This window comes from Strix aluco, chromosome 1 (assembly GCF_031877795.1).
Source record: "Strix aluco isolate bStrAlu1 chromosome 1, bStrAlu1.hap1, whole genome shotgun sequence".
Classification (NCBI taxonomy): domain Eukaryota; kingdom Metazoa; phylum Chordata; class Aves; order Strigiformes; family Strigidae; genus Strix; species Strix aluco.
Window position 1 is genome coordinate 27,546,447 of NC_133931.1, and position 14,878 is coordinate 27,561,324.

Sequence of the window (14,878 nt, forward strand, 5' to 3'; positions counted from 1 at the left end):
CTACTTATAAACTTCTTTATGTATATTCCGATAAACAACTGTAGTAAGTGTTTATGCATCTAGTGCTGTAAACAGGAATAAGCAGAATCATGTGTGGCCTGTAAAAGTTACCAATATTTTCAGTAGCATTTTTTACTTTTTCTACCTGACAAGTATGCATGCAACTAGAGAATCTTAAATAGCCACAGTAACACTGCTCATAAGTGCCAGATGCCAAAAAAGTAATAGGATTCATTTGCCTTTCAGACATGTCTTTTATGGAAGCTGGCGATCTCTAGGTTACATGTGGAAGTTCAGAGTGTTCTCCTTCCAGGTGAAGAAAAAAGAGGATCCTTGAACACACCACCTGAACATTGCACAGCAATGACTCCCACTAGGTGTTTTGACATGCAAAACAGTATCACTGACTGTCAGCTTCAAGTCTCATAAAAAATTTTGCCCACTCTGGAAGAATGAAAACAGGATGAGAGACACCATTCTGCTGATTTTAATGTGCAAACACTGCCGCTGGCAACACCTCAGCAGGTCAGCAGCAGACTGTGAGGGCAGATCAACAGATTTGATTCTGAGTTCTCCAAAAGAATTTCAGTTCACAAAAGTGCTATATGTAATAAAGTATCCTATCACTAAGTGCAAAAAAGGGTCTGGATACAGAATGTATTCAATTGCTACTGAAATAAAATATCTGATTTATTTGAGCATCAGCTCTCAAAAATAAACTACCTGTGACAATGTGTAACAGGAAGTAACCCAAGAATTTGCAAGAATATAGGTTCAAAAAGCCTCTCTTCTCCTAAAAAGAGTCAGAGACATGTAACAAGGTCACACCCAAACACAAGTAAGTGGAGCTGACACAGGCCATTTTTTAAGTAGTTCAGAAAAGTGTGGGATTGCATTGAAGATACGGAGTTTTCCCAACAGACCTTCAAGCAAAACAGGAATTGAAATCTTCACCACAAGCCACACAAACTACCTCCTTATTGTAGACTGGTGTTCAGACTTCTGGGAACCAGACAATCTCTCAGACACCACCACAGCAACCATCATACAGATTAAGGAAACATTTCAAATATCCAAAACTGAGGCAATGGACCCCAGACTATGTATAGGGACTTTACGCAATTCACCTATGAATGTGACTGTGGTAAATATCACATCACCAACATATCTTGGTCAATCAAGAGGAAAAGCCTAACTGGCAATTAAAATGGCTAAGATGATAGGAAAAAAAACTCTAAATAAGGGCAAAACAGAGGGCAATATATGCTTGAATGAAGAAATACTCTGACATCCCACAGATTCCCCTAAAAATGATGCTATACACAGGTTGGTGTGGAGACAACTGGGCACTTCAGGGCCATACCAGAACTGGCAAAGTGGAAGACGAAAACTAAGAGAAAAGAAGACTGATGTGCAAAGTTCAAAGCCTGTGATGGTCAAGAAGCTAACAAGCTTCCAAAAATACAAAACTTGGAAGTTGGAAACTTGAAAGGCTCAAATCATAAGGCAAATCAAGTAGATGGCAGACTTAGGTATATACAATCTTTTGTCCAGGATGAGCAAGAACAACTGTGCCAAATTTGGATCAGTTATTCCTGGCTCTGGTTTGTTTCTATCTTCTTTCTTAGTAAGAACTGTTCTGAGAAAAATGAATTTCCCCTTTGTCATGTCCTTGCTAAGAAAGAAAGAAAACTATCTCAGGTGGCCTATCCCTACTGTTACTTAGAAGGATACTGGCAATTGCCCCACGCACTCTGCACAGCAGTGTCTATGCTTGGATAAAAGTTCAACTCAGTGAATGCCTGTGATGCAATGTGTTTCACATAAGCTTCTAAATACCCTCTTGACTTTTTCCACATTAAAGTGTCTTTTCTCCTATTGATGAAATAACCCCTATAAATCCACAGACCTTAACGGCAGGGTAGATCATTAAGCCTGCATATTTTCATGTTTAAAAGTCCTGTTGTTTATGTCTAAGCTGTTATTTACCAGGAGAACTTGGATCAGTCTAACATTCATACATTAAAAATTACCCTAAATGCTTGCTGCAACCCAGTGACTCTAAATTCAATTAAAGGCATTTTTCTAAATCTTAAAAATATGTTCCTTCTTTGTTTTGTGTAATAAGCTCATGAGCAATTTGCTTTCTTAACAAGATGTTATTTTTCCCACTGTCTGCAGACACTAGTTTGTTATTACTTGGTTACTGGCATTAATCTTAATGATTAAGGAAAAAAAGCAGGGGAGCTGCTTTTAAAAAAGACACATAGGGATTTGTACAAAATATTTTATGAATTGATATGAAAAAAACAGAAGGCAAAGAAAACTTTGGTTACCCATCTCTGACAAAGTTAATCCAACATTTTTCTTAAGAACAAAAGGTGATATAATAATTGACAGCTGGGCCAGCCTCAACAACAGTGTTTTCAATTCACATTTCAGCATCCTCCCCATTCTCATGTACCTTTCACATTCCAGCATCATTCAGCATGCCAAAACAGTAAATGGCCCTGAGCCAAGTTCGGATTTTGAGCCCAAGATTGCTCTCGTGGAAAACATTTTCCAGGGAAAAAAATATTCTTTAGAGGAGAGCTTCTTAATGGTGAGGTAATAACTTCTCAGCATGTTGCTCACTGATACATGAGACCCTTCCTAAGTATTAGGAAAGAAAAGAGGACATAGTAGGAACTGCCACAGTGGAGAAGGCAGGATGTCCTAGTGACGGGACTCTATGCTAAAAGAACACATGGTTCTACTTCTCTCTTGGCTGCTGACCCACTATTTCATCTTGGAGGAGGGACTTCACCTCTCTGGGTCATTACTCTTCTCTTCTTACCGTAGGCCTCACCACAAGCAACTTTGATGATAATGGCAATGAACATAACCAAAAGAATTTAAAATCTCTGACTCGTAGGTTTAATTTTGTTAAGAAGCCAAATTTTAAAAGCACAGCCTTTGGGAGAGATTCTTCCATCCATTTTTCATGTGAGGATACCCTTGTTTGAGTATAGGGTGGTGAGGTGTGTGAAGTAGTCTGTGACAACTTCATGTTGCTGTCCCTCCTTCCCTAGCCACACACAGTGTCTTCTTGGACAGTCTGATCACAAGGGGCTGGTGCCAGAAGAGGGCTCAGAAAAGACATTGTGGATGATGAGAATATCAAAGGACTTTCAGGAAATGAGGAAATATGATAAAAATATAGACAGCTATTGTCTGCTCAGATGGCCCTTGCCCTCGCTGCCAAGAGATTTCCTTAGACTTAGGAATTAGAAAACTTCTACAAAGAGCAATTCCTAACAAAAGTAACAAATAAACTAAGACAGATCTAAGAGGACTTGCCTAACTTCACTTTGCAGACCAGCAGCAGAAACAGGAAAATATTCCAATTTCTGATGCCCAGACTAGTTTTGTATTTGCTACGTCATACTGGCTTTAGATTTCAAGTGGTCATGTCATGAAAATGTTCCCTTGACTCACTGATTACAATCCGGTAACCAACTAGAGAAAATAAAGGAATCTGAATTAGTGGAACACACACACACACAAAAATTAACTTACACAGTTATCTTCTGTTTTGTATTTATATTCCACTTCTTTCACATTTTTCAAATTCAGTGTCTTTGCTCTGTAATCAATACACAGAGAAAATCTGTAAAGCAAATCAGTAGTAGTCTTGAACAGAAACAGGAAGAGACACACCCCAAAACTATAACATAGAAGTTTAAAGTTGCAACAATGCAATCGATATGTATTTTCATGCATATAAAGCTTATTTTTTGTGATAATGATCCAGTTAAAAAGTAAAAAGCTCATTTTAAAATTACAATATATCACCTTGAAATTATGAATAATGGAAATTTCTTGTAAATGAAATCTTAATTTTCATTACTCTTTTGTAGCTGGCCAGAGAGCTATTCTTAAGACAAATCAGCTAATATATAAACTACAACTTCAAAAGTATAGAGGTTTAATTAATATTTTTTTTACCTGCAAAATCATATTGTAAGGAATGAAAAAATAAAGATATCAAATATCTACTGGTTATGATAACTAAGGATGTTTTGTTTGTCATTAAAATTGACACATCCTTGTATGAAGCAGAACATTGCATTCCAGCTATCAAAGTGGGGGACTTTGGAAAAGCCAGTATCCCTATGATCTCTACACAGTCAGTAAAAAGAAAAGGTTGTCTTGAAAAGGCAGCTCAGTGTAGGACCTTCTGCTTCAATACATCATTTTCAGGAAGACTTTTAACTGCAGAATAAGATGACTATGAAACTAGCTATCATCTGAGCTCTGTGCCCAAAGCTAGGCAGTGGAAATAATCCCAGAATACAAACATTTAATAGATGCATCACTGTGCAAGGAGTATTTGCAGGTACTGGGGTTGGCTAAATGAGGCTTGCAAAATTCAGCTGTTCTCTCTTGTTTGCATAAATTGAGCTGTAGCTGCTGCTGATTTTAATACATTCTGATACATAACATTTACCACATCCAATACTCTGGCATTTGAATAGGAACTTCACAATAAATTATCTATGGTATTTTTCTTGCTTCACTTTTGCTGACACTTTTGCCCACAACTGGATGGCTTCCTACATGTTCTCTTGCTAACCTCATCCGCGCAGGTACAGATTTTAAGGCTGTTAGCTTGTTCACTGCCTTTACAATCATGGACAATCATGTGCAACCTGACTGAAGACCACAGAAAACACTGGGAAGAGTCTCATTTACTTTAATTAGTGCAGGTTTAGACTGAGGTGTCTGTTAGACCAGACAACAAAGGATCATGTGTCAGATATCCCTCCCTTTCTGCTGTTGGAGAACCTCAGACTTTCAGGCACAGGGTGCAAACAACATGAAAACTTGCCTTTTCCTTCATTAGCAGAATTTACCAAAATTTGAGTTCACTGAGTAGCAAAAGGTTATGAAAAACACACCGATTGATTCAAGCAGAAACCATCTTCCATAATTTGTAATTACTTTGCAATTTTGAACTATTTTCACTCTGGTTCTGCAACTTACTCCGTGAGAACAGAGCTATGCACAAATAGTTAACACCATTACCCTTAACAAGCATTACATTGAGCTATATTGTGCTTAATTGCAGTGGGATTCAATGTTCAAGCAAACAACTGCCTGCAAGCAGCAAGTAATTTCCAGGACTGGTGAGCTATGGATTAATTTTGTAGCACAAAATGATCATGAACCTCAGCTGATATTTTCCTTTACTCATGATCCAAAGTAGCAACTGTAATACATGCAAAAGAATATATGAATTTGTGTTGGCTCTAGTTTCTTTGTCCTGGCTTTTCTAATTCATACACAGAATTTATACTTTTCATTAGACATTAGAATACTTTGCAGTTATGCTTCACTAATATATATTGGCAGTGCAACTGTCAACTATCAACTCCTGTGCAACATAGTATCTAGGAGTTTATAAAGGCACTTAGTACTAAGGCTTGCCAGACATAATTTCTCCTCAAGGAACAAATAAATATCTAATGGAAAAAAATTTGTATTATTGATCCTTCTGTTGATTTTATGCTGTCTTCACCTAATGTATCATACAGATGTGTAATACAAATAAGAGAAATCACAAAATAATGCCATAGTATGAAATGTTCTAGAGATCCTTAGCCTACAGTAAATGCACAGGTGCGGCTTTTCCTTTTGTATTGTCTCATCTTCCAATTTTCTGCACCTAAAAACCTTTTTATTGTTTAACCCAAGTTTCATTGTTAAGTTTAGTATACTGTATGTCTATCCTGACTGTGAAGCAATATGGCAGAAAGACATAGTGATGTGCTACTAGAACATTTCAATAAATTGTTTCTCACCTGGGAAAGCGGAAAATCACAATTACTATTGTGCAGACAACACCATACAACAGTCCCACGTTAGCAGCAAAGCATATTGTAAACACGTAGGTACTAACCCATATGCTCTTTAAGGAGAGAAACAGAAAGAGATTAGTTTTAAATTTTGTAACAATGTGCATTTTATGAATCAGAAATAAAGACTTTTAAAATGAAGATGGTTTCTCAGAGGTGAACATTTGGATCTTTGAACTGACAAATACTGAAGACTGAATTAGCGATTAAAATAATGCCTCCCCATGGGAGAACACATATGACATGGCACTAGTCAACCCAGTGCTCACAGAGGTTCCTTTCAGAGTTATGTAAAATAGCATATATAGTTGTGCTAACAGCATAATTCAGAACAAACCCAGTTGTTTTGTAAAACCTGTATTTTATTTTTTACACTGTAAGTTTTTGTCACCTTCTTCACTGCACACATTTAAAATCCTACTTTCCTTTTACACAATGAGGTACCAAAAAGGCCACATACAGAGAGCTCTTCTCCCACTAATTGTGTAAGTGGGAATTATAATTTGTAAGGAGGTAATTAACCTCCTTTTAATTAAGAAGTGGCATTTATCAGAGTACAGCTGATTAAACCAACACCATAACAAACAAAAATTATTGGGGAATGAATTGCTTCACATGGAAATGGTGAGATTTCAGATTACTTCCCCATCTTTCAATATTTGATTAATAAAACTTTGGATTCATTTTAAATACAATTTAAAAAAATACAAAGATACATATCTGAAACAAAAATCACTTTGAAAAGGGATTTAAAATATTAAAAACCCCCAAAATTTGAACATTTCAAATTTTTTTCTTAATTAATTTATGAACAGAAACAATCACTTATATTTTCATATTACAATGATGTGTATGGCTGAGACATATCCAGATTTTACAATTAAAAGGAGAAAAGTACAAATTACTCAATTTCTTATACCAACATAATGTTAGCACGTGTTTCTTTCCTTGAGGGAGCATTAAGCAGACTGCCACCTAACCTTCATATAAAAAGTGTTAAAGAAGAATGGAAAGTATTTTCACTCCTCTGGATATACTGATCTCCACAGGTGCCCATATCAACAATTACAGTGCTTCTTGTTAATGTTTGCAGAGGAACAGATCACATTACAATGGAACAATCAGTGTTAAAATTATCCTTTCTGATGCTTTCACTTGGCTCAGGAAAGCTAGAGACAATAGAATACTTTCAGCCTAACCACAGGAATTCTGCTTGAGGAGATTTCAGAGCTGTTATTTTATGAATTACAAAATGTAAGTCATACTGTACTAATTTGTGCTTTGCAGAGGATGGAGTGTTACATGACTCTACCAAGAAACCTTTTCTTCCCTCATCTTCAAAATTCTAAACTACTGCACAAGATTTTACAGTCTCTTCAGCGACACAGCTGAAGAGGTAGTTCATCCTTTGAAACAGTGCTCAATCTCCAGTTATATTTTAAAATGCCATCTTATACAAATTGTTGCATATATATTTGAAAAGAATACCTTTATGAGCAACAAACATTATGTTCTGATTAATCAGTGGAAAGTAATCCTAAGATTTACAAACCCAATATATATTTATAAAGGAGCTGGCTGGATATAAAAGGGCTAACAGAAGTACTACAAAACTGAAATTCAGGTGGGATCAAGAATTAGCCCATCCTGATAAGGCTGAACCCTTGACAACACCTGAGATCAAGCAATCCACACTTCAGCTGAGGACTTGAGCCTCATCACATCTAACTAAATCACTGCTGCAAGTCCTGCAAAATTCCTGTCTCAGAAGAAAACAGAAAGCATGAAAACCCAATACAAAGTCTACATAGGAAGAATCAAAGCCAAAAATGTATAAGAGCTGAGTACTGAGAAAGCTAGTTGAGTGCCTCTTTAGCATCCTAGTATCTCACATCTTAACCAGAGACTGCCATTGTTGTAGAGGATGAGCCAAAACAATCATATTCTCATTTGTCAATCGTCCTTACAGTGCTTTGTATTGGCCTGGAGTCAGTACTTTTTTAGGTCGGGTATCATCAAACTTGTAGAAAGAAGTTATGTTGATCTGATAGACATTTTTTTAATTCATGGGTTGTCACAAGGTTCAACAAAGAAGTCATAAAATATCAAAGTTTTCTTCAGCAACTTACTTCAAGATGGCTATTATATACTCCAGGACAGATAGAATCTAAACATTCTTCAAATCTTAACAACAATGTGTTATAGGCAGGTTATTCTCAAAAGTCAAAACAAAATCCACCTTCAAAGTATGCTTGTACTGTATTAATTTAAAAAAAAAAATCTAAAGAGGGAGAAAAGAAACAATCAGAAGATAGGGATTTATGTTGAAGCACTGAGAGGTACAGTGACTGTGTATATATAGCAGCTGCCTCCAAAACTGTGGGCAGTGTGTTTCCATCTAGACCTTTTTATTACATAGAGTCTACATGTCCACCAGTGAGAGGAGTCTGAAATGGGAACTTGGCAGGAAAAAAGCATATAAACAGAAGTGGGAGCACATTCTCTGAGCTAACGGCTAAACAATGCAATACTAAGGTACTGTGATACTAAATGTTTCTCTACCACTTTGAAAACAGATTATAAACTTCCCTTTTTGTTGCAGACTGAGGAGATGATCAGCTATTGCCTGAATGGGTAGGGTTCGTTTCACTTGGCATTAACTATCTACAGCACAGATGTCTACAGCTGGGTGAGCTCTCTAGATTCCCACCATAATCAATAGAGATTTGGTTATCGGAGTGAGGGGAACTAAGGATGTAGTTTATCTAACTTCTACCTGATTATGCTAGTGCCTACTTGAGGAAGAGATGAATCATACCCTAACAGGACTCAACTGACCAGCTCTCTACTGTCTATAATGCAAGGTTGTGATGACTTGCTCAAATATAGGCCTGTGCTGCAGTCACCAGAACGTAGCCAAAAGAAGAATCCCATTAAAGTCCTGTTCATTCAGAGAGTGCCTTGGCAGGGAAGACACTGGAGTCCTGGAGGAGGCTCTGGCTCCAAGGAGGTTGAGCAACACTCCCATGCTCCCACATGCTTCTGCAGACAAATGACTGATGCGTGCATACATCTTCAGGGTACCCTTCATCAAAACTTACAATTCAAGTGCTGAAGACCACCACAGCCATAGAGCAGGAACTGCTTAGTGGTAAAGAGGTATGGTAGTTCTTTAATATAATTTTTCACAAGCATTCCATACACAGTGGTTGAGAGGGTATTTGTTTGCAAACTGCCCTGGAGACAGATGGACTTATATAAATATTATTCTTTAAAAAGAATTTATACAGCAATCGTACTTTCAATGGATTAAGCATTTGTAAATTCCTTCCAACCCCACTGAGACTAACTACAGCAAAAGCAACATAACTCAGGGTAGCATATTCACTAATGCAGGAAAGACAGCAAATCTCCCTAGGATGTCATAAGCTAGAAGTATTTGTGTAAAATTATTGTCATAGAAGAGATGGCTTCCTACTCTGTGGAAAATTGTCAGATAGCAAAGCCCTCAGAGCCCTCTCATGAATCAGGGCTCCTGTGTGATGAATACCTGAACAAATCTAAAAGGCCGTCTCCCTCCTGAGGATAATATGTTAAAAAATACATGAAATTGCACCAGTGAGCTCCAAAATTCCATGGAAGACCCTCCCTAGGCCCCCTTCTCCAAACCATTTTGACAAAATAGATTGACAAGGTGGTGGATCCATGACTCAGAAACTCACACTGGCAAGATCTTGGAGGATACTTGTCGAAAATGAGACCCTCCTTGTTGGACCTACTTTAATTGCTGAATTAGTATTATTCCTTACATCCTTACATATTAATATATGTACATACACTTACAATTCATACTTCCATAACTGCCTCTCACATCACAATACCACGTAGAGAATGTGTAATTTTTACCATAAATTTTTGCCATTCCTTCAGCTTTATAAATCACGCTTACTATTTAGGTCTGTCTCAGCTGTGGTCATTTCCTGGCCAAGTCATTTGTACAATTTTTTAAAGTTTTTTTCTCTTTAGATGCCATAATATTTTTCTGTGGAATACCTCAAATCCCTATTATATAATTAACTAATGAAAATAATCCCTATTCTATTGTCATTTTTCACTTAGAGCATCACCTTCTGAAATAATTTTTGCTTATCTTTGTAACTTTCAAGTTAACAGCAAAAAGAAAATTTTTCTTCAGCAGTCAATTACCAGGCAGTAGTCTTAGCCTAGCTTAAACAGCTGCAGTTTATCTGGGATGCTCAGCCTTAAAAACAAGAGTTAACAAGAACTTCACTGGCCTTTTTATTGATACTAGAAAAGTGCACTATCAAACTGGAGAATAGAAAAGGGAAGTCAGTCAAAAAGTAGGCCTGCATAAGAAATTAAGCTTGCAGGAAGGATATGGAAATCAACTTTTGATCTGAGGACCTGGAAAATGAGGTACACTTAATGACAAATTCCAGACAAACTTCTTGGTAGTTCCCAAAGAAGAGGCAAAAATTCAAAACAAATTGTTTTCGTACAAAACACAGGTACCACATTGAATCAACACTCTGGAAACAGCCAAAAGATGAAGAGAGCGGAGAGAGAACAAGTACTGTTATGCATACAGTTATGTATATAACATATATAGCGGGATAGAGCAATTATTGATCTGAAATTGTTGAAGTCATCCAAGATGGTGTAGGGACTGCCAGAAGACCTTAACTGAAGCGGGAGACCTTTGAATACTGTTTATGACAGGAAAGGGCTCTTTGGAGTAAAGGCAGTGGGGTTCTAGCTGAAAAGAAATCAAATGTGATTTGAGAGGTGGGATGTAAAAACAGGACATTTCAGAGGGCTGATAGAAAACAAATTGAAAGAAAACCGAAACAAATATACACAGTAATATTCAGCTGATAATATTTGGTATTAGCTACTTCAGTTTGTCAGTCTGTCTCTTTGAACTCAGCTGCTGCTAAACATTATATCTGCAAGAAAAAGCAATCCATGGCTGAAAGGAGAGATTTCATAGAATAACAGAATATCCGGAGAGGGAAGGAACCCAGGAGGATCATCTAGTACAACTCCTGAGCTGTACCTTTCAAGCTGTACCTTTTACATTTAAAGGGATTATGGTTTATGAAGAACTAATCAACCAATAAATATTACTCATCCTGTTCGTGTTCAATGGGAAGCTTAAAGAAGTGTGAAGGAACAAGGTAACAAAGCCCATAACATTCTGTTTCCATGCACTGTCATTTGCCAGACCTATAAGCATAACAAACCTGACTTCTATGTTACATGACACACACCCTTCAAAGAATCAGTTCCAGAAAGGACAACTGCTAATTATTTCCACATGTTTTGTTAGAGTTTCTATCTTCAAAATACTTTGGATAACCTGGGTAATGGAACTGATTTGTTTCCAATGTGCTGTCAATTGAGGAAGTGAATCTTTTCAGGCCAAAATCAACACCAGTGTAGTTACTCAAATCATTGGGCTTGGTGGGGCTCCTCAGACCCGGCAGCAATGTAAGATCAACATTTACAGCCTTACTTTAGATTATGCTATTTAAAGCAAGATGATTTACCCTGTCAGATTAAGGACTGATGGTACAACTACTTGAAGATAAATCATTGTTCAAGAATGTTCAGTCAAAAAGACAAAGCCAGCAAACTCCCCCTCTCTATAACCTTTCTTAGAAATAATGACAGATGTCATAGATGTAATAACTAACTACTCACCCATTCTTTTCTGCCAAAACCACAAAAGCAAAAATCAATCAGGCTAGTCTATCTGTGAAGATGCATCAAGTCTATTGAGATTACAAAATATCCTGCTGGAAAACTTAACTACTTATTATCTCAATGCACTGATAGAGAAGCTATTTCTCTCTCCCATAACTACCAATTTTCTTAAGTCCATTGTCCCCAGAATAGTTCTTGATCCACATCACTTGACATTTGTGTCACTGGAAATATGGGTTAAGCTGAAGAAAAAATACCGTACGAGTGGTAGAAAATATTTTCGGAATTTTGCTGCTTGAGGAACATAAGATTTCATGAAATATAGAGCTTTTCTTCTGGATGATACAAAAAAATAACTAGTCTTCTGTGATGAGAGGTGAAAAATCTCACATAGCCAAACTTGATGTTGTTTACTCAGCTCTGCTTTCCATACTGAAATCCAGTACTCTATTAAAAAAAATGTTTTATTCAGTCTAGACTTACCATTAATGCTGTAGAATACTAAGTCACTGGTGAATTCAACAAAGCCCAATATTACTTCCAGTAACCTATATTTCCCACCACAGAGAACAAGGATATGGCCAAAATACCTTTCTCAACATTTGTTAACTGAAAATGCATAAACAGAAGTTCCAAAAGCTTTGTGAGATGTCAGTATGTCTTTATGTAAGTGGATAGAGGTTTTGGTTCCACTAATTAGCCAATACATTCAAAAACTCCCTCCAAATAGAAATCCATGAGCCTTCCTAAACACGGACTCATCTTTAATGTTTGCTAGGAACTCTATGCAAATGTATGTCAGACTATTCAGACTGCATTAAACCAGATTTTCATACTGTGTCTCTTTCCATCTATCTGCTTTTTCTGATGTATTCTTCCTCACATACCACAGAATTGTCATTATGATCAAAAAATAGATATACTGTTTGCAAAATCTGAAAGAGTTAAGGCACCCTAGGACATGTATCTTTCTGCACCTTTAGTATTTCCAGTTCTGTTTGTCCTGTACGGTCACTCTGTATCCCCAGAGGACAAAGATACCATAATCTCTTCAATAGTACTACAATAGCAAAAGCATGCTAACCAGTTAGAAAAGGCATACAAAATTAGAAACACCCTTGCTGAGATTAACCTGATCTATCTGTATACACAGATTTAGCATTAAATTAGGTTTGATTCTTTATCATTTACTAAAATTCCATTTTTTTATTACAATTGACATTACAGATGCTGTTATTCTGAGATAGAAAATAAACTGATAGTACACAAAAACCCTAATAATAATGGCTTGCACTTACCTCTTCTAGGGCCACAGAAAGTTTATTTAGCAGGTCTCAGGAAAACCTCCTTAGATTAAGTTTCACTTACCCAGTCTATTTTATCCACATTCCAATATTTTTTTAAGTCACGGAACTGCATTAGCATCCCCTTCAAGCCTACAACAATAATGCTTGCTAGCACACACTGCAAAGAAATAAAAAACAAAATCCATTTGCAGACTTGGTAGAGAAAACGAATGCTCTTTCTTCAATTTAGCAGTCAATATTATAATTAAATTATCAAAAAACTGAAGTTAGTGTTTAAAAAATGGGATAAGCACAGGTCTCCTTGTGACACAAGCCTAACAGTATCAAACCCTTTTTTTTTTTTTTTCCTGAAGGCAATCTATAAGCCACTTAACTGTGAAAAAAATGACAGAAACTTCAGGACTTCCCAAGACTCTCCATGCATCACCAGACCAACCACATTCTGCTATAGTTTGGGGGATTCAGAAGCAAATCAGCACTCAACTTCTACACAGTGAAGAATTTTAATTCCTCTTCTTCACTACCTAGAGAAGGCATCTAGAGCAAAAAATCCATTAAGTTTGAGGCAAATGAAATAATTTATTATTCTCCAAATTGAAAGGGGAAGGAGATGGATGAAGAAATCATCTGAAGCCATAAAGGCTGGAGTACAAAGAGATAGACTTGCAGTGCACAGGTGGGGAGGGCTGAAAAGCATTGTAGAAAAGTAAAATATTGAGAATGCAACATATGAAAAGTTTTTTTAAAATATGGGGAAAAAAGTCTACAGGAAACCAGTCAAAATTTACATATAATCCATATAAAAAAATGAAGGGAGGAAAGCAGTGTAGAAAGAAAAGGGACATATTGTGCACCCCTCTTCAAGTGTCCTTACTTAAAAATCCTTAAAATAAAATAAAAGGATCTGTGTTTGAAAAGTGAGAACCTTCATGTGACACTATGTAAACAACAGCACAAAGTAAATTTAAAACACAGTTGTGTTAAAATTTCCTGTACAAACATGGCAGAATTATGGATAATTTTGGAGCTGTATTTTGCATCTGTGACATGCCTCTAGTTAAAATTAATTATTAATTTGTAATACCAAAAGCTAGATATAACTTATGTGAAAACACTGTGTTGCTTTACAGACTCTTAGTGTAGAAGATGTATTCCATGACAGAGATATAAGAATACCTCATAATCTCTCTGTAATTAAGCTTAGATCATTATCTACAAGCATTTGTGTCAAATTTATTTGAAAAGTCATACATCATATTTATAACTGGAGAATTGTGGATCTTCATTAATTTATCAATTTAAAAATCTACAGCAATCTGGATATATATTTTTCATAAACTATGTGCCAAAAGTAAGTAGAAGAGAAATGCTTTCTTATATACTTACATGATAGCCTCTATATACAACTATATATGTGTAAAATCTATATGTATTTTGTTGTCATCTCTGTATTTTGATTTTGAGACTTGCTCTGCCCTTACCATTCTTTCTCCCATTGAAATTAAATACAGCTGTTCTAGAGGTAGTACTATCTTTCCCTTAAAGAAATTAAGTAATTAGAAAATATTTGACATAATCTTTAAAAAGGAAGATAAGTACTGTACCATAGGCAGCCAGTACAGCATAGGTCCAATTGCATAGATCACCACAAGAATTAACAGACAAGAGATAAGGCAAGCCACCTAAAACAAGAAAAGCAGATGATTTAGTCTAACAAAAACCCAAAACCAAACCTTAAAATGTGTGAAAAGGACTAATTATCAAATATTGTAGATAAAGGCAAGAATGAGATGTTGAAGATGTTAGCTATTCATGTATCCATGGATTGCAGATGCATATAATTTCAATTTTAATCTCTGGTGTTTACCTTCAGCCAACTACAGTGAAAACATAGTAAATGATCGCAACATCTGTGCTTGACCCTGCTGACAGCACACAGACACAGAC

The 14,878-nt window shown here is 36.4% G+C and overlaps 1 protein-coding gene across 1 annotated transcript in view; it reads right to left on the reverse strand.

The window, feature by feature from the left end:
- Positions 1-14,878, reverse strand: part of SLC26A7 (solute carrier family 26 member 7) — a 71,118-nt gene that overhangs the window by 11,021 nt on the left and 45,219 nt on the right. Inside the window, exons 9-12 of the mRNA XM_074846980.1 lie at positions 14,536-14,613; positions 12,993-13,088; positions 5,844-5,950; positions 3,559-3,649 (exon numbers count right to left, since the gene is read on the reverse strand). Of these exons, the coding sequence (XP_074703081.1) occupies positions 3,559-3,649; positions 5,844-5,950; positions 12,993-13,088; positions 14,536-14,613 (372 nt within the window). The remainder of the gene's footprint in view (positions 1-3,558; positions 3,650-5,843; positions 5,951-12,992; positions 13,089-14,535; positions 14,614-14,878) is intronic.